The 21,882-nt window shown below is 31.4% G+C and overlaps 1 protein-coding gene across 9 annotated transcripts; it reads right to left on the bottom strand.

Moving 5' to 3' along the window:
- Positions 1–59: 59 nt before the first annotated feature.
- On the bottom strand, positions 60–21,770 carry LOC105836205 (laccase-1). 9 transcript variants are annotated; one of them, XM_036291950.1, is made up of 10 exons: positions 10,674–10,785; positions 10,100–10,131; positions 9,412–9,511; positions 7,287–7,407; positions 5,699–5,909; positions 4,729–5,124; positions 3,589–3,951; positions 2,339–2,608; positions 926–1,141; positions 60–333 (listed from the first exon to the last, which is right to left on the bottom strand). In XM_036291950.1, the coding sequence occupies exons 2-10, from the start codon at positions 10,119–10,121 to the stop codon at positions 182–184; spliced, it is 1,851 nt and encodes a 616-aa protein (XP_036147843.1). In that variant the 5' UTR covers positions 10,122–10,131; positions 10,674–10,785; the 3' UTR covers positions 60–181. The 9 variants fall into 9 exon arrangements, with proteins under 9 accessions (XP_036147843.1, XP_028049567.2, XP_012535537.2 ...); XM_012680083.3 differs by lacking the exon at positions 10,100–10,131 and adding an exon at positions 13,534–13,620 and having other exon boundaries at positions 182–333; positions 10,674–10,877; XM_012680082.3 differs by lacking the exon at positions 10,100–10,131 and adding an exon at positions 12,681–12,999 and having other exon boundaries at positions 182–333; positions 10,674–10,877.
- Positions 21,771–21,882: the final 112 nt, after the last annotated feature.

Consider the following 21,882-nt stretch of genomic DNA (forward strand, 5'->3'; position numbering starts at 1 on the left):
TTACACAATAATACACACGAGGATTTTTGAAAGAAAAGAGTGAAAGACTTCTAAACACGTTTGGCAGTCATAAGTAGATATTTATTCATTTAAAAAATTGCAAAAGTTATCTAAGAGACAGCTTCTTGTCCGAAACGCTAGTATTATATACAATTATATACATATTTAACGCTTAAACAGTCTATATAAGGAAGTAATCGGGTCCAACGAAGGATCCACATTTGGGAAAGTCCTGTGGCGCGACCACCATGTCGCTAGGTTCCCCGACTTGCAAGATAATATCTAAACCACGAGTCCAATCGGTCGCATGTTCATCCCGCAACATCCAATATCCTGCGAATAAGAATAATAGTTTCACTGAATTAATGTGCAATTCTACATATGCAATACTACATTTTTTAATTAAAAATTAAATTAAAGTATTTAGCAAAAGTCGATTTTTCCTCATTAAAAAAGTTTAGAAAATAGCAATCTATTTTGTAGACTGAGGATTAAATTAAAATTAAAAATTAAAGAGTTTTTTGCTACTATCCATTTACATTTGAAATTCAGTTTGCAAGAACTTTTTAGTTCTACTTGCTACATCGAAAAAAATGCTTTATTAAGTATATTTATTTTAATATCGTTGCTTTGATTTAAACAAATATTTTGTAAGTTTATGAAGAAATAATTTTATATTTTTTAATATTTATATAAAATATAGGTGAAATAATATTAAATTAAATATATCTAATTAAACAGAAAAATTTTTTTCAGTTTAATAATTCGCGAATTGCTGATGTTCTAGTATATTTTAATGGGCATGCTTAGAATCTTTATTTTCAAAATTTGCTGAAGAAAATTATCAAATTAGCAGTTGAACCTGTTAGAATAAAGACAAGTACATTGAGTATTCATACCAATTCGATTAACAATGAAAATTTACCAGGATTATCAGCTTTAAACCGCAGTGCTACGGCACCGAACTTGGGCACGACGATGGTGTCTTTAGCCAGTGTGCAATTGAGATTCCGTGAGAACAACTGCCTCCTCTCGTCAAGTTTTTTCACCTCTTGCAGTGACATATTTCGTCCAAATTGTCTGGCGCCCACTACGTAAAAACTATAGCCGTGTAGGTGGTAAACTAGATCATCCAAACCACCTGTGACAAAGCGATGATAGATTAATCCTGATTGAATAGAATTCCCCGTGAAACAAAAAAACCATTGTCCCTATTCATGACTTTAGCTAAAATTATTGTCATATTGAATTATTTTATTATATGTATACTGAATTATATTATATTCAAAAATATATTGAATTATATAAACACTTATACAGCTTGGATAACATGGACCTAACAAAATAATCGCGTCATGTAAGAAATTGTCGCTAGGTGAATGGTCAATGAAAATATAACTCGAGAACACGAATGGTCCTACAATTGCTTTCGCTTAATTGCGAAGCTTTATGAAGGAAACCAATCGGTTCACGTGCTGTTAACGGAAGTCGCGGGATTTCTCTCGACTGTTACAATTAAAAGAAATCACGATGACACGTTAAATATTGCTTTCTTAAGGCGAAACAAAATACATATATCTTCCGCATCAAAAGTGATTTATGATGATGGAAACCTTCGATCAATAACTTTGGCTTACGCACCAAATACGACATCGGGTTCAATCGTAATAAATTCTATTAATGCACTAATGTTCTCTCACGTGCCGCTTCACTCATTGTAAGATTATCCCCAAGCAATGGAGGGGCTATGTAATAATTAAGTTAATGAGCTACGCTATACAATATTACGCAGAAGACCGTATTTCTACGTACAATTGGCGTAATGAGTTCTTCAGTAATCTTGTCATATTTCATATTAACACATCTACTTTATCTTAACTAAAAGTACCGTGATTAAGGTAACATAACAAATATGTTTGGTAATTTGAGAATTGTTTCTTAATTACAAAAGTTTGAAATATTAAAAACTTGTTTAATGAAGCTGATTTTTTATGATCTTCAAATTTGCAAAATTGTTGACTCTAGAATATTAGTATTTTATTCAATTATATCTATTTTTCGCGCTTGCGTCATTGTAAAAGAAAAGTATGGATAAAGTAATAAAAAGAAAGATGAAGAAAATTTCTTTAGTCTTGTAAACTTGTGAGTGGAAACTCTGTCTTCGTCTATATATTTTTTCAGATTTTCTAAGTAAAAGAAAAATATAAAGATATCTGATGGACTTTCTGAATAGATGGGAAAAAGTTTGTAGAAAAAGATAAAGGATCAATTAGAATATGCAGAAATATCTTTGCGGGTTTCATTTGCGTTTTGATTGCGCATGAATGAAACTAATTACCCTGGTCCAAAAGAATAATCTCGACAGTCGCTCCGAGTGGCACGTGGCGCACGTGTACGCACTCGCATATGTCATCCGTGCTGACGTCGCCAACCTGGCGGTATCGGCGTCGCGACACGGTCTCGTTGCTCTCACTGAGATCGTCCTCGTCACCGTTGGTACACAGCATCCCCGGGGACACGTCCTCTCTTTGAGTCAATAGCGGCGACGACGGATATGTGAAAGTGACGTTGTCCACGTTCAACACTCGCGTCTCCGTCCCGCCATTACCTGGACACAGAGGGGGGGGGGGGGGGAGATTTGCGCGTTGCGATTAGATAATCGAGCTTATAATCACGCATTGCTTTCCGATCCAAAACTATCTTTGCACACGATTTTCTTAATTTTAATTTAACGTTTGCTCGATGTCCATTGCGAGAGATCCAGAAATTTATTCGCGATAAAAAGTAATTAGTGTAGAAAATGTAGGCCATCCTACTATCGATGCCTCGTTAGTATATCCAATTTATTTCTGAGCGAATTTAAAGATTTCTCCATAACGAAAATTTGACGAGAAATTAATATGTATCGCCGCTTTTTTAAGTTCTGCATTTGGTGTATTAATATATATAAGTTAATAATATTATATGATAAAACAATGTTCAACAAATAAAGTTTAACAAAATTACATAAAATTTTCCAATTTAACTGAAATTTAAAAATTATATTTTCACAATTGTGTTTTTTTTTTTCATTTAATTTCTTTTTAACTTTTAATAATATATTATATATCATTTAAATCAATTCTTTACGATAAGCTATAACAAAATCACGTAAAGTTTTTATTCCAATTATATTGGCTGAAATTTAAGAAAGTAAAATTTTTGCATTGTTTTTTTTTTTAATTTCTCTTTCACTTATTGTAATATTGTAATTAAATTTTGGGGATTAAAAACCTTGAGATTGAAAAACAATTACCTCTCAATTTATTAAAAAATTAATTAAAAAATTTCGTCTGTGATTATAGAAATAGAAAAAATAACAACAATGAAAGTCCTTTCTCACTACAATACGTTGTTACGTAGGAAGCATGCTCGGCAAAATTTTAGTATCCGGATTTGAATTTATAATAATGCGGTGAAACCTAGAATTTTTATCCATAAGCCTACCCGCGTTAATTAATGCGCCGTGCAATTACGTTCCGGTTGCATCTTAATTTGCACTTTCACTCCCATCAGGCGCTCCCATTAGGTTTTTGCTTTGTTACGCACCTATCAGTTCCGTCGCTTGAATCTTGTAGTTAATCGGCAGATACAGTGTTACGTCCGTCTTGGGCTTAGCCAGAGCCGGCGGCAATTTGCGGATATTTTGAATATCCATAACGCACAAATTCTCTTGCTCGCCGCAGCCCTCAGTGGGATTTGTCGTCATGGCCAGCCGGTCCGTCTCCAACTTATTGATATCGCGCTGATCGATAGTTTCCGTGGTTGCTGCAGAATTTTCCGAGTTACCTTTATAATTGAGTACTGCAGCGCCATTTATCGCGCCCGTTCCGCATCCTTTCGCCGTGTGCACGTTTATCCAGTAGGAGTCGATGTGTTTGCTCGCTTTGAGGACGAAGTCCGCCCTTTCACCTTTAACGAATATTGAAGACTGGTCATCAGTCTCGACGATGAAAATCGTGACAAAATCAAGAAATAAAGTCTTGCTTCACGTGCTCTCTAAATCTCGTGAAGTAAAACGTCACTTTGATAGAGTAAAAATTAAGCTTATGCGATTTTCAAATGATTTATTCTACGGGATTTAGAGTTGATCTTATATCTGCAATGTTGAATTTTTTAACTTTCTTGGAAATCTCAAAAGGTAAAAGCTGTACTACTTTAATACTTGATATATTCGAAAGCAAAAGCACTTAAGAAAATTAATGTCATCAGCTTAAATATACAATGAAAAGATTTGCGCAAGATGTTCTTACTATTTGTCATTGTCGCATCTAATATTTTTACAGTTTACGCAATTAATTTCTTAATGGAAAATATGGAAAGTGTAAAAGAGGTTTCAATTAAATGTCTTCAATTCTCCCAACAATGTTAGATCATTTAAATATAAAATCGACATGTTCTGTACTCTAAAAGTGATATTTTTACATAATTCTTATCATGTTGGTGTCGGCGAGAATCGCGCACTTTGCTTGGTTTTCTTACTCGCTTTTTTTTTCTCACTCAAACGCCGACACTTTTCATCATATTGTTGCTAATATTGGTGTTCGTACACCAACATGGTAAGAATTATATAAACACCAAATGGTGTTAAATCCACACCATTAGAGTGAAAATCACACTATCATTTTTTAAGATGTGTGTGAATTGTATGGAAATTTGATTACGAAGAGAAATTAACGAGTTTCCAACCTTTAGCCAAAGTAATCGAAGTGACTTGTCGCGATTCTGTAGGATGTCCATCAAGCGCGATTAGGAGAAGCGCATGGCCGTCGATGAAAAGCGTCACCGGACATGCACCGGCGCCTCCGGCATTAGCGACGCGAAATCTGTGACGTCGTCCTGGAATAACCGTGAATACGCTTAAAGGAACTGTGGATCCGTTGGGCTGGCGGCCTCTTCCATTGATTAAAAGAATTGCTGGTTTCGAGTAACCCTGACTAAACGATACTTCCGGTGAATGTTGCCACTGAGTCACCAGAATCACATGATTAGGATCGTCGATGTCATAAAGAGCGCGATGGGGTTCTCGAAGATCGGCTTGTCTTACAATCAACGATCCGACAATGCCATTCGTGACGTCGGCTCCTGAAAAAATTTTTTTTTCGAAAGGATCGGTCTAACAAGTATGCGTGTCATTATATTATATAATTCGTTGCATTGAAAAATCAAAATTTATGATTAATAATTAAAAGTAAATCAATATCAAAATGAATCATTAAATCTATTATATCTATATTATAAATATAAATAAATAATAAATATAAATAAATATAAAAAAATAATAATCTATCCGCATTTGATGCAGAATAACTTAAAAAAATATACACGTTTCCTTAGATTAATTTTAAATTCTACAAATAATTTTATAGCTAATAAGTCTACCTGACGATAAAATATAATAAGTACAAATAATGGAGAAAATATGGAAAGCTTATAAATTTATATTTAAATTAATAAATATATATTAAATAACAGGTTAATTAGATTAATTCCAATATTTTTAAAGTAAGTTTTACTTAATATATAAATGTTGTATGTGTCTGTTAAATCTTTCTCTTTTAAATATATCTATAATTATATATATAAATAGGTAGATAGATAGATATAAAGATACATTTTTCTGCAACCACAAAATTTAGCGTAAATAACGATTCCTAACCTGCGTGTGCGTGCCAGAGATGTGTGCCGGGTATGGAAGCGCGAAATTTGTATTGGAAAGTCGTGTAACTTGGTATTGGACATTGCGTGACCAACGGTGCTCCATCCATGTAAGGCATTTCCATTTGCGTTTGTCCACGCCAATGCACCGCTGCTGCTTTACCAGGAAGACGATTTATCACATCCACCACTAGAATATCGTTTTCACAAACCTGTAAAAGCGTATACTTGTTTGAAAGTTCGCAATTAAGTCACCTTTCTGGTCATTAAAAACGTTTACTAGAACATTATATCGAATTTATGAATATGATAATTATAATTATAATATTAATTATCTTTATCAAAGTAATATAATTTACAATATATTATATGTATAATAATAAATGTATTTTATGATTATAGCTTTAATATATATTGTTTCTTTCTTTTATTTTAAATCGTCATTTTCTGCAAAAGTATAAATACTTTAAATATGTAAAAAAATATTAAAGATTTAATTATATTTATATTTAAAAAATTTTATTTAATTTTACTTTATAATAAAAGATTTTATTTTAATTTCATATGTTCTAAATACTCTTAGATATTCAAAAATTAAAATTTGGAATATTTAAATTTGTTTTAGATGACATTTAGATGTTTTAAATGTCAGAAATAGAAATAAAAATGTTAAGAGTATATTAAAAATAATATACAAAATGACATAAAAGATTTAATAGTCTTCTAAAAATAGGTACTTGATTTTGCGAAATGAGAAAACGTACTTAGCTTCAATTAGCATTTGTAAAGCTTCGAATGTTAGCGACAGAGGAAGATCAATCAGACACCTAGCAAAATTTGCTTCACTTCAAAGTGTTCACTCAGTTAATCGAGACACGTGCTCTAGATTATTTCTGTATATTCACGTGGCGTGATCAATTAGCAAGCGTATATATTGAATACGTGTTTCAATCACTACGCGACATTCAATTTTAACGCGAGATGGAATGTCAAGTTTTATTGCAATTGCGGGTCACTAATTGCAAATGAAAGCGCATTGATATTAGCGAAGCTATGTGAAGCAAATTCATCTGAGTCTACGGAAATTTAATGCGACGTTTCTCTAAAATTACAGCATTGATATGAGCGAAAAGATAATGATGTCACAGAATTAATTGTATCAATTTCATATTAGGATTTTCAAAATAAAATCTGAAATTTAATTCTCTAATTCAGTTAATAATTAATAGCGGCTTTTCAATGCTTTTGATAATATTTAAACCGAATTAATAATATTTATATTTGTTAAATTGATTCTGCTTCTCACGTTTGGGTCATAAAATGACAAAATTACATGGAAAATTCTCAATGCGCATTTTTACTAAACTTTAAAATATAACAACTTTTTATATCAAGTATTTCTAATTATCTATCAATTATTACAAATAATTCGTTACGGAATATGCTCTAATTAAAGAGAGAGGGAGAGTGTAGAAAGATATTGGGTGATATTGTAAGTAAATTGCGCTCTTACAACGAACTTCATTGAATTTTCGACGGTAAGTGATGCACCCGAACTATTGATCGGTGGTTGAACATTGAGGTCGTACCTGAATACTGGGTCCCGGCATTTGACGATTGGCCGTAAGTATACCCCGTCTCTGTCCATCCGCGGAAACGCAATGGTTAGTTAGACAAGCCGTCTGGTTCGATGGACAGTCACCGCATGATCTGTAAGGAATGCCGTAAAATCGCAATATCTAGCACGAAAAACTATATGTACATGAAGAGAATTTTCTCTTAAAATTTTCCTTCAAAATCATGGTAGAGTTGTAAGGCTGCTTAGACTTCGAAGAATTTTACTATACTTTTAATAATAATAACATTAAGTTATTATTGTACAATATTATATATTAATAGTTCAGTCAAACTTTATTAAATTTTACTAAAATTATATGTATAATTATACAACGCGTGTAAAATGCATCGAAGACTAAGTTATCCCATATATACCTATTGTAATTTTGAAGATAAATTTTCTCCGTGTATTATTTATAATTGCAAAAACTAAAAAAAATACTGTGATACATAAGTGATCACCTACATGATGATCATTATATTTCAATTGAATAAGACGAATGGTCTAATTATTTGACTTATGAAAGGCAAAAGAAAGCGAACTATATTATTTGACATCAAAAACTTGTATTGTTTAATTTAACTCAATTTGCATTTATAAGATAACTATGAAATGCCTGGTTTAATCTTTTTAATAGAAATACATAATGCTATATACCTAATATATAGCTATACTCATGTAGTGTTTTTCATGTAGATTTCAATAAGACATGACCGCGTCGCATGATTGCTCGCAAGAGTCTTCCGCATTACATCGATTAATGCTTAGGAATTACATAATAATTACTGCACCGACGAGCCCGAAATTATCGGTGCAGTATTATGCTGCCATAATCGCCGCACGTAACAGTAGAAAAATCACTACAATGTTGCAATCGCAAAAACAAACTCCATAATCATATTGTGAGCATAAAAAGTACATCAGTAGTACTCTTGCGTGAGCCAATTACGATCTATGACGTGCTTTACGAGACGTATAAAGATACTTTCTCTTTCGAGTTTTTTTTTTTTTTTATTAGAATAAACTAGATTTTCTATAAGAGGTTTGAAATAGATTAATATATACACATGTTAATGTGACTTCAGGCTATTAGCCTTGATAGTAGAAAATATTTATGTTAAAACCGGTCCTTGTTAATTTTTAACGTGATGAGTGTTAATGTGATTATGTTATTTAAATACTTTGTGTTAAATTAATGCTCAATATTTCTTAGTATTAAAATAAAACAATGAGTAAATGTTCATAGATAACAAAAATAATGTAATTTAAAAATATTAATTTTGAATAAAAGATATGTTATATAGGTACCACATTATAAATGTTAATTTTACGAAAGAAATATGTTTCCACAATTTGTTTCCAAATTATATCAAAGTATTACATTTTTATTAGCTTTACTGTTTATTAACACATATTCATCTTGCGCTAACAAAAAAATTGACAATTATTTAATAAATATTAACATGTACAATTATAATTTATAAATCGATTTCACAAAATAAAAAATGAATATTAGACGATAATTCGTGACATTCGAAATACTTTGCAACTTTCATATAATATTTGTCTTAAGTTTTAATTTTTCTGCTTGGTTGCATTCATTGCTTTCTCTATTTTCATATACATAAAATTATATGTATGACTGCCTGAAACATTACTCACTATGCTATAAGTCTATTACGAAATAAATAATTGTTATTAAATATTTAATTTTTATTGAAAAATGTTTAATATATTCTTGATTTTTAACGTTGTTCTATCTAGATATGTATTTGTTGTCTTTTTCAATTTTTTATACACAGTTTTATACACAGTTGCACTATTTTTTATGCAAATTCATTATGAAATAAGTAGTTAACAGTTAAATATCTTCATTCAAGGTAAACCTTTAAAAATTTTTGCTGATTGTTTACAAAATCTCGATCATCGATGATTAGCGCAATGCATTAGCGTTATAATCATCATTGAGAATTAGGTATTTAATAATCTGTGGATAAAAACTGGACGGATCATGCGATTTAACGTTTTTTTGATGAATATTCTACAAAATTTTTCTAGCTTACATCACGAAGTAGTTAACCGATATTCTGACTTACTTGCTGAGCGATTGGAAGACTTCTAATGTGAGTTTCACCCGGCAGATCATAGGCCAATCTAAATGATGACACGGTCTGTCACAGGAGAGGAATGTTTGTTCTGGAAAAGAAGGATAGAAAATAGTCAAGAAAGTAAAAAGAAAAAACATTTTTATTCTTAAGGCGAAGAAAGCAGTTTTCCTGGCTCCCCCTCAATCGGGGAAAAATGCAAACGACAATCGGTAGAAATGAAAGTCCAATTCACATAGAAAGTGCCATACAGTAAAGAAAAGTTAATGATGCGCGCACACGGTGCACACATCGGATGCTGTGCGAATTAGAAAGAATAAAAATACGTCTTATACGTTATTAGGGACAATTATTTATCGTCGCATAGCAGAGCTGATCTCTGTCATTAGAAAACTTTAAGTTGTTTTTAATTGATAAGGTAAAATCAAGTATGATGATCATAGTTTTTTAAAAAATATAAAACTTTAGAATTTTAATGAATAGGAGGCCAATGAGCCACTACAGGATTTTTATGTAGAAATTAATTTGAATTGTATAACAAAATAAAATAGATGTATGTATGTTAATCTGTTATCAGATCATTCTCAAAATTACACATAAAAATAGGAATATAAATAATGAATATAATGCGCAGATTACATTTATTGCGGTGTTATTAGCTATAGGTATAAACACTTACCCCCAAAAAAGTCATGGACCATCTTACTCAAACTGTGACAGCAAGATACTCATAATATTTATTTAAAAGATAAAGGAAATGAAAGATACAATCACACATTACTATTTACATATCTTTGTTATGTGTCTAACATTAATTGTGACAGCTCAACTGTAATTTATTCGATATTGTGGCAATTCTTAGTGAACACATGAATAACTTTGCAGACAGTTAAAAAGAAAAACGTGATGTAATATCCAGAATATTGTTATTTCGAATAATATACACACATAAACTAAGTAAATATTAATTATCTTCGAAAATAATTAGAACACATTATTTTGCAAGTATTGAAGAAATTATAGCCATTGGCCATCTTCTCGGTACATGGTCATCATACCCTAATTTACCTTATTATAACTCGAATGAAAATTCCTTTCAGTATTTAAGTACTTTTTTAATAAAAATATGTTATAAAAATATATTTTAGAAAGTACTGTGTTTTAAAATAAGAAAAATTTAGCGATTACAAGATTCACACGAAGCATATTCCTGCGCGTTTTTTTATTTTAACAAACTAATTGTTTCAACTTACTGGGCCTGTAATTGTTAATATGCAAAAACGTGGCCGCAGCGACGATCATAGTGACAACTACGAGACACCGTAATATGTACGTAGTCGGTGTCGCCACATGATGGTGAACAGACTTATGGGAATACATCGCCTACCAACGTTGTTATGCGACGATAACAAGAGGTGACGACATTTATTCCTCGTGAGCTTTGGGTGATCGACGGACTTTAAATGAGATTTATTCGAACGATTAATTTTCACAAAATATATATGTGTCGCGATTAAATTGCGTAAACCATGAACGTATGCTATTGAGCGATGTGTGTATGTGTATTTAATAAACTAATTGTCAAGATGTCAAATTTCTGTCAATGAGCAAGAGCCAATTTCTTTTCGTTATTATATTAACGATTTTCTGCTGAAGGCTTTGAGCTGAATATCGATGTCAAGGAAATAAGAAGGAAGTGTCAGGTGGAGAAACCGGCTCTGAAAAAAAAAGGAGCAGCCATTTGTACAGAGACCGAAAGTCGAGTTGCTTGCTTGCAGCTCGTTCACATTAGGCAGACTCTTTCCAACTCCCGCTGAACAAGCGGTACATCGATTAACTTGCGTGAGGCAACCGTGAACAAGTCGTAAAAATCAGACTTGAAGAGTAATAGAATTAACGGTGACTAATTACGGTGACTAATAACGTATTGAATTTACCGGATACCATTTTTCACGCATTAACCGCTAGAGTAACTTAACTAGCTTCTGGAAACTACAGAGTTCTTCACTTAATTACGATTGCAAATAGGTTGTTGATATTTTGTAATGGATTGATGTAATTTATAAGCGAATGAGCAGCGATTATTTTCTGAAATATAAATATCGCTACACCACTGTGTAGCGAGTGAAGGTGAACCCCATAGATGAAAATCAATATTAAACTAGATCAAGAACATTACGATTGTCTAATCACTTTCGTTCTCGATTAGAGGGTCATTATTACATAAAGCCTCATTACGTCGAAACTGATCTTATCTATTGTATAATATAACGTGTCGTAATCCGATCACGAGTGTGACAAACGGAATCACTGAAGGTGTTCGAAAGTCCTAAACCGAAAGCGTTATTCACACTATACACGAATTTCACCACATAAATCTTTTTGCAGCACGGAAATAAACTGTACAAACGTAACATAAAGTGCACTTCCCAATTGCAGGCTTATATATTATTAAAATTCTATATAATTTGTTTAATATATAAATTTTATCGAATAATTTTTAACATAGAATTTGCGATTTGCGTAATTTTTTAATGAAGTCTGAGTCAACTGGATACAAAATCTAGGAAATCCTAATCGACGCTTCAAATATAGATAAGAAATTATGGCCTGTGTGCAATTTTATTCGCAATCATCAATGCATTGTATTGTTATATTGTTTCTGTCTTTAGCCTTCTACATATGTAATCTTCCGTTATGAAACGCAAAGTCACGTTTACGTCAATCGACGATCAATTCATTATGCCACGATTAATAGCTACGCCACATGCGGCACAATTATCAATCAAGAGAGCGTGTTGCGTCTAAACGCGACGAAGAGAAAGACACAAGCAAAATAATTATCGATAGATAATTATCCCCTTGACAATCATGCGCGCGGGAAAAAAAGGTAAAAAGAAGACGTATATGAGGAGTATGATAGATCTTTGTGTCGCACTGCACCACTGCGGACATTTACGTGGGACCGGTACAACAAAACCGCGGGCACAGTCGCGCGCTCCCCGTCGAAGACTGATAGGAACAGCAAGACTCCGAAATTCGTTGCCAGAACAGTACGTGTCTCTCCCGCTACCTTTCGCCGTTTCAACGTTCCTTCACGCTTCCTTATTACCTCATGATCGATAGTGCGCCTAAGCACAGTGTGAGGAATGATAGTGTAGGCCTCTCTTACTTGTGTAAAACCGCCCGAATCGAGTCTCCCGTAAAAAAAGGACAATGATCAAAATGGCATTGACAAAAATCGCAGTAAAAGTATTTACTGTAGCTTTTTACGACGGCATTATCTGCATTATACTCGGCTACGCGGAATTCAATTGCGCCGAACAATCGTGTCATCGACAATAGAAGAACACTCGGTTACTAAAAGCGCGATTACAATGAAGTTGATGATAATGAAACTTTTTCCATTTAAGTATAAATTGCTTATTGTTACACTGCTGCTAAAAAACTTGCTATAGTTTGTACATACGTTTGATAAACGTTAAGTTAACTGAGATCCAAATTTATTGAGACGATAAATGACATCTTTTATTTTACATTGTAACTATTACATTGATATTTTCATTTCTATTTTCATATACTATTTTATTAGATTAAAATTATTTTTGGTTAGTGTAAAAAAATATATTTTTAGCTTTGATTTATTTTTTATATAACCTGTTCTTAGCTGTTTATATTTTAGTAACTGTCAGTAATGAATTTTTAAAAAGATTTCTTATTAATTATTCTAACGAAATTATCTCCAAAAATGATAACTTTTTGATAATTTGATAATTGCTAAATATTTAACTTATCTCCACACATTGGCTGTGTTCTTATTCACGACACGTTATTGTTCTTATAATCTTCCCATCCACGGAAATGATTAATAATTAATATTGGTAAAGTATAATTGTACGAATTGATTCTCATCTCTTTTGACCTCTGATTATGAATAATAATCAATCGTGATGAGTTCGAATGGAAATCGAAACATTTTTAACACCCGGATGTTTATCTGTCAATGGCTAATGAAGTTGAAAAGTGAATTAATCGCTGATGAAGCAAAATGACGTCCTAAGAATGATTATGATTGAGACAAAATGACGACAGGATCTTTGGAAATCACTGCACCACTGTCGATTGTCGGCACGTGAACCCGACCGTGAGACGACCGACGTCGCCGGTACCGTCGCGCACCCGGTAGTCAACTGACGAGCAGGCCCAATTTCGTTGCTTACAATCGTGCAAATTGTGACGTAAATCGGTTTCCCCTCTTTCGTCCTCGGCCCGCGTGTCCTCGAGAACCAAGGATCGTGGTCGTACTTGAGCGCTGTTTTTTAATCGCATCTCCGCAATTTCTGCCAAACCCCTCGCGTTTCCTGCGCTTAAACGTGGGACGACCTGTGCGCCTGAGATATGTGTCAGAGGCTGGGTAACGACGAGTGAAAGTTCGCCGGCGGGCCTTCTCTTGATCGAGGGGGGGACCCCCTACTATCCCCGATAACTAAACCCTCGGATTCCATCTCTCTCAGCCGGCCTCGCGTGAATACTTTCATCTCTCGACCTTTCTCCTTCAAGTTGGTCCAGCCGGCGTATAGATTTCGCTTTCGCTGATGCCCAATCGATTCCACTCTTACTCGTGGACGGGGCAGAAACAGTCATCACGCTAGCGGCTACTATGTGGAAAACAAGTGACGTTTCGCTTTAGCAGGATGCGATTAAGCTTGCGTTTCTTCGGTCATTCACTGAGATTGCGACATCGTTGCTTGTTCAAGCGAAACTTTCTAGAGAGAAAGATAATCAGCTATTTGAAGTGCACCTTTATGATAAATAGATCGAAAATAAAGATATGAAATCGATTAATTCTGTTATATTTATGCGAAATATGTATAAATTATCATTGTCGAGAAAATTATTAAAATCCATTAACATAAATATGAAATGTATATGAGTAAATTTTCTCCCTACGTGTTATTTTAAGATACAATTCAATTTTTATAATCAATTTAAATCATATTAAAAATTTTTATTTTATAACAGAAAACAAAAAAAAATCATGAAACTTGTAATCAAATTTGGACTGCCTACTTGAAAGCAATGTCTACTTTTGCTAAACTTTTTTTCTCACAAACTCCAAATTTTTTTCAAGCAAAGTTAAACTTTTTTTAACTGGCAGCAATCGATAAATAATTTTTTAAATTAGCATGAATGCAAAAGAACTGAACGATGAAGAGTGTGGATTCGCGTGAGAGATAATTGCTATGCTTGATTTTAGTTGAGTAAGATTAGAAATAAAGTAGGAATTTGTGAAAACGACACGAGTTCGTATTTCCCTTTGCGGAAATGTACCGATAACATACAAAACAGTAGGGAAAACGATTGCATTTCCTGTTGTAATAACAACAGTCCCGAGCATTTCCTCTAACATACCGCAAAACACGTCAAAGATAAGAGATGAAGAAAAGTGCGTTGTGAATCCAAGGCACGAGATAATTTGCCTTCGATATCTATCTCAGAATATTTTTCTCCGAGTGTAATTGGAGCAAAGTGACAAGCGTAGGATGTTATATAAATAAATTTTTTGAATGATTGGCACGATACTGTATCATTATGAAAATATTAGAACACAAGAAGAACAGACAAATCGAATGGACGTCAATTAGATGTCTATTATTTGTTGTTCCTCTCTGGGAAACAGACATGCTGCAAAATATAAACTTTTTTACATTTCTGTTACGTATTACCTAATACGCATTGGATAACAAAATTGCATTACTTTGATCTGTAATAGTGACATTACGTTACCTAATCCGTATTAAAATAAAAGCGATTGTCATCTATTATCGCGTTGTGCTAAGCAAATATTACTTCCCAGCTTAGTAGATAACAACCGCGTTCTCATCTGTCGGGAATGTGTAACAATTTGACGCTATCTTCCTCTATTATCTAGCATTTCTCCTTCAATTTCGTTACGTTTCTAAGTGTTTATAAAGATGCGCCAGGGGAGAGTTGCTGGTAATGCAATCATCCGATCTAACTTAACTGTAACTCGCGCCACTCGAACACTGCTCAAAGTGAAACTGCTTAGTCGTGAATTTATCGAAGTCATCATTAAAAGTAAATTTTACTTATCACTTGGGAAAGTGAAAGACGTATCTCTAGGCAAATCGTTCTATGGCTAGTAAAATAGCGTTAATAAAAATTGGTATTGTTCTCTTTCCTCTCTCGGCAAAGTCTCTTCTTTTTTTTTTTTTATCGATATATCAAGTAACGCTCTCGAGTGAAAATCTCTCGGGCATAGAAATGTTTTGCTCAATATGTTTCATGCTACGTTTAGTAATTATGAATTATTAATTTCTGTATGAAGTAATCTATGTTCACTAGGTAATCAAGATTCTATTTATCTGATTTTTAAAAAAGAGACTAATTATTTTGTGCGTGTGTATAGAAAATGCATTAACTGTAAGAAAAAGAGAAAGGCTCTATTTAAATGATAATGCTCTTCCTTTTCGCATCTTCTTTAAACAACGGAAGTACAACATAACGCAATGTTAAGAACGTAATCTCATATTTTTTAATGATATTTTATCTCGTTGCAAATTAATATTCTTACACTTCCTGCATCATGTTTACTATAAAATTTATATTAAGTGACAATTTTTTTTCAAAAGTTTTATTTACCAGGAAGTTTTTAAAGCAAAACTCGGAATGCGTATACGATAATCAAGACGGCTTTATACATAATAAATCTTCACGTTTACCGACGAATAATCGACGCTTTCACTTGTTTAATTCGACGTAACGCATCTCTCGTACTTTTTACAATTCATTAAATTTAAACAAGTATATCGTATTTCACTAATATTACAATTTCTAGGAAGTATGGATGGATTATGGATTTGCGTGCGAGTTATGTATACGCAAGGCTGATCGCGGCAATCGATTCGATCGCCAAACATCCTCAAATCATATATGTACGTGCATACAATATAGCTATTACAAAATTTGCAATACAATCAAAAACAAAAATACAAAGTAATTTTTTTTGTAAATAATGCATTCCACTTTATAATATAATTGTCACACTTTATGGGCATAATCAATTAATATATCTTTTATGTGCGTGTATTAATTATTTTTTATGCATTTTGGACATTATTGCGTCGAGAAATTGGATATGAATTAAAACATTTTTATACGCAATTTATAATTTTCATTATAATTTTCCATAAATATAACGAAAAATAAATATAAAAATAATGTTTTTATATAAAATTATTATGCACATGAATGAATAATCTAAATATCTTGAAGATACTAGTTTTATAATTTTTTATTTTTTTATCATAATGATAGGATGATAGGATTTCGAAGAAATTGATAAAGAATGTTTTAGTTGTCTAATTATTTGTGAAAAAAATAATGATATAATTAATTTAATGTACAAAATTTATTACTAAATATTTAATTTGCATTTATTTAACAAATAGAATATTTTATTTTATTTATAATATTTATTTATATTTTATATTTATAATTATAACAAGGAGAAAATATTGAATTTTTGGTAAAATTCAAAAAGCGATATATATTATATGGTCTCGAAAATTATCTGACAAATTTTATATATTTTACATCTAAATAGGTAAGAAAAATTTAACTTTAGCAAGATTTTGTTTTCTGATTAAACAAATATCTATTATTGGATGTGAGCGAAATAAAAGCGTGTGTCATTTTATAAATTTTTAAAAATACTAGTAAATTACAATTAAAACACTAGTAGCAAAACATCGGTGAAATTTGATGTCAAGAAGTCTAAACAATCACAAAAGATAAATTTACGGGACAAACGGACACTTCTTCGAAGTATAAAAGAGGAGAAAGTGAGAGATATTCAGTCAATCAAAAAAAAGCCCTGACACTCGGGCTAGTGTTAAATCGTGATTAATAAGAAATTTGACTTTTAAAGCGGAAGTGATATATTATCGAAAAGTGAAATATTGTGTGTGCGCATGTCATTGTAACGTACTTTCACGTAGGCCTTTCGATTTTCGTCTCGGTATATTTTATCAATATTAAAGACTAGCACGGTGTATGAAAAAGCGCTCTTTTTTTCTGTACAATTGGCTAAAGAAAACGTTTATCATTACACTATTTGTGTAGGACTGTAAGATTACGATGTATTATTATCTGTGGATAGTATTATGATGCTAGTATTATGATGAAAATTATTACATATACACACTTAATTTTTATGTGTGGGAAAAATTTATATATATTTTCTTTGTGTAACATAATGATTCTGAAAGAAAATTAAATTTATCTTGTTTTATTGTGATATAATTATTTCTTAACGTTCAAGATAGACAAATTATTTTAGAGCTGAAATGAGAATATAAATGCACATAGAATGAAATGAGAATATAAATGCACATGGTGTAAATTTTCGAGACATTGCTACATTTCATTGATAGAATAAAACAAGTATCATATATGTCATATGCACAAGTATGGTCATATGCACGTGAAGGTAAACAAGTTTTACAAGATAACAAAATTGGTAAATATAATAGTATATACATATAAGATAAATATAAGTATATGTAAGTGAACATAAAATTATACGCGAGTAAGATTTTATTTAATTATATTTTATTTAAAAAGTGTATAAGATATTTATATATTAAAAAATATGTCAAGATATTTTTCCGTAATTACAAAATAAGAATATATATCTTACTTTCTAATATTATAAAATTTAAACAATTTTTATTGCTATCAATTTATAAAAATGTGTACATATATATATATATATATATATATATATATATATATATATATATATTACAAAAATGTTATTAGATAACTAGTTTACTTTTATTATACATTTATTATACATTTATTTTTATAACAATAATAAGTAATCCTTTTCATTATTTGTTTTTAAAAAAAATTTAATCCGCTTTTTATCCCGCTTTTCATCAAATAATATTAAGATTGATAATTTTATATCGGACAGTCAGTGCAGTATTGTATGTTCCAGGTTAACATATAGTATATGCTATCTCGCGTATTATATCTGAGAAATGTAGCCGTAGGCGATTAGCATCCATGGCAGTAGGTTTAGAATAGAGATGCGTGTACATAACTGTAAATTTTGATTTAAGGTCATTCACCTTTTGCACAATACTCAATTAGTACCAATTTTCCAACCAAAACGCATTGTTATCTTAAGAATCTTTGGGGCTATATCAATTATAAATATACTAGACACTACAGACACGCGCTTCGCGCGCGCTATTTAACATTTTATTTTTTACTTTTTGAAAATAAACTACAACGATAATTGTATAGATAACTATCTATACAAATTTGACAGCTGTCAAAATTCAATCGCAATGACAGTTACTCTCGCAACACGAAGTAAGCGCAGCGAGAGAACCAATCACCGTCGCGGAAAAGCGGCAATAATACAATGGTAACATCTCCTTTTTACAAAGTGGAGGGGATGGATTATGTTTTAGAAGACAAAAGAAGATTTTATGTATTCTTTGCAATATGGAAACCTTTCACAAACAGTTTCATTAATAGAAAGTAACACACACACATTATATATATATATATATATATATATATATATATATATATTTAAAATACTAGAATAAAACTATAGAAAAATAACAAACATACTAATATAATGGAACGTGTTAACTTTATATTAATTTAAATTTAAAATTTATATTAAAAGTTTAAACAAATTTTAAACTATTCTATATATATAATTTATGTAAAAAGTAACTTTATAATATAATTAATGTTGATGTGCGCATACGAATTTATACACCCAATGCGTATTTTAAATTTAAATTAATTTAAAGTCAACACGTTCCATCATATTAGAATGTTTGTTATTTTTCCATAGCTTTAGTCTTTTATATTTACTTGCACGTAAAAAAGTAAAATTTGTTAAACACTAATACTTACAAAATATCAATAAAAGCTTATTTTTAGTATAATATTTTTGTGTTATGCTGCTTTAAATCACTTTAAAATTAGTCGAGAAATAATTATAATACCACACTGATTATAGATTATGGATTATAAAGGAAAGTTGTCTATACTGACAATGAATTAATCTTTCTAAAGTGAGTTCTTCTTATCTCGCTCATTTAGAAACTAAACACTGCACTGTATGAATACTGATAAAAACATGATCTAGGTTAATATAAAGGAAAAAAAATTATAGAAATGAAACCTATAGTTCACATTCATGGTTTTTTTCTATAAAAAAAATCTATAAAATATTTTTCTATAAACTCTACTAAAAACGAATTCTTTACAAGCAAGAATAAAATTAGCGTGATATTCTCTTGCAAATTGCATCGTTTAAATAATCGTGAATGCATTATTAATAATATTACATGATCTTATATGTTTATAGCTTTTTAAAAACTGTTTTACATTTGTCTCTTTCGTATTTTTCTCATAATACATGTGAAACATAAAATTGCTGTACAGCGTGACTAAAGTACCTCAGTATGATACAGTAAATTATTTCATTCTTATTGTTTATCAATGTTAAACAAGGATGACATAATGCATTATTTTAAATTGTAAAACCAAAAAATTTAGTTAACTGTCTTATTATTTTTCTTTCCAACTTTGTTGTTTAATATATTAAAATATATCTTATTAATGATTTTCCAACTTTTATAATAACACACATATTTTATAATTACACACATCTGACTCCTCTTACGGAGCTCTGAATTCTATCATTACTGCCTATCTTAATTATGAAATAGAATTTTTCAGATATTTTTTTCGGGTTATGTTGCGGGAACATTGATTACTATAAAGTACTATAAACATTATTATAAAAATGACTATACCATGATAAAAAACATTTTCTAGTTCGTATTTATGTTTTTAAATTTTTACTTTTAACTTTCGTTTAAGCAATACTTTTCAAAAACAAAGTAGTAGCTAAGTCATGGCGACTTTCCTCTAGATTATAGCTTATAGATTATAGTCTACTACAAAAGCTGGGTTCGTTTTAGCGCTCACAATGCTTGTATGCATCACTTGTCCTTGTTTAATATTTATTTGATAAAAACAAGAATGAAACGATGTGTTTACAGCGTCAAAGCGAACTATTTATTTATAAAAAATAACGATTTATTTAAAAAATATTTAATAAAATATAACGATAGTATTATATATATATATATATAATATGTCATATAAATAAATTTAAGTAAAAGTGCTTTCTCTTATTTATCAAAGAAAAAATGTGAGAAACTATCAGAATATTTATATTGTATGTAAAATTAAATTTATATTCAAATAGATTATAACCAAGAAGTAAAATAAATTTAAAAATTTGAATAAAAACTAATTTATTTAAATAAATATAGTATCTGTACATATTCATGTATTGTATATTAATACAGAATTTTAAAACAAGATAAGAACAATGAAATAGATACAATAGTTTTCTATTAGCATTACTACTCACTACGCAATTTTTATTCATTTGTCTTGCAAGTGTCACCAAAAATTGTGTCAAAAGCAATTGTACAATCCATGCACTTTTAAATTGACCCGAGATTGTAAAATTGTACACCAACCTGAATTCTTCGCGCGGTGAAGGAAAGAATATGAATGAGACAATCTTATATATAAGTGAGACGCAGGATATATCTTCATCTCGTGTTTATACAGAATAGAACGTTTTTTCCCTTTTGATTTACTTAATTTCTGTTACTACGTGGCTTTTTCACTCACCTGGTGTCGGCGTCAGGTAGATGATGGTCGTGACCACGCTGCTCAGGCCAACAAAGATCCCGATTCTGAAGAGCATGGTGCACCTGACGGATCGGGACTTGTTAGCCGAGATAGCGAGAGGCGCGAGAGCGTGGAAAAGGCAAGCAACCCAACCAAGCAAGCCGTCGAGAAAGGTACGGACTGTCCGGTGTCGTAGCCGCGGACACACTAGCGCTTGCTTAAGCAAGTTCATTGCCAGAGAGAGAGTCGATTCCCGATTAAAAGAAAGAAGTTTTAAGTGTAGGAGCCGTATAGCGTGTACGCAGTGCCGTTTACGGTCTCTCGCCGGTAGAGAGGCTTGTACGCGGGTATGAATGTCTCCCCGAAGAAGTATGATACCTATCAGTCTTCCAGGGAAATCGTGAACCTCGTGACCCTCCGACAATGGTATTCTTCTCGCTTAGGAACTTTCATAACTAGCGCTTTTCACGAGCAGATCGTATAATAATTAAGGAATAATTAAATTAATAGAAGAATTAACATATAAATACCTAGCGTTATTTTATGTTATTTGTATGTTGAAATTATATGTTAATTTTTTATATTGATTTAATTTGTTAATTACTCCTGATCGTGTAGATTATCTCTAAAGTTACAAAAAAAAAATTATAGTTTCGATATCGAAACTGTCTAAAAAGTTGAGTTATTCGGTAA

Source organism: Monomorium pharaonis, chromosome 9 (genome assembly GCF_013373865.1).
Source record: "Monomorium pharaonis isolate MP-MQ-018 chromosome 9, ASM1337386v2, whole genome shotgun sequence".
Lineage (NCBI taxonomy): Eukaryota > Metazoa > Arthropoda > Insecta > Hymenoptera > Formicidae > Monomorium > Monomorium pharaonis.

Excerpts from the sequence above, each read along its gene's own strand:
- LOC105836205 (XM_028193766.2), bottom strand. The coding sequence starts at position 21,421 with ATGAACTTGCTTAAGCAAGCGCTAGTGTGTCCGCGGCTACGACACCGG. Across the intron at positions 5,910-7,286 it reads TGCCGGGACCCAGTATTCAG|GTTTGTGAAAACGATATTCT; the intron begins GTACGACCTCAA and ends ACGCTTTTACAG. Across the intron at positions 1,142-2,338 it reads GATTATTCTTTTGGACCAGG|GTGGTTTGGATGATCTAGTT; the intron begins GTAATTAGTTTC and ends GCTTTGTCACAG.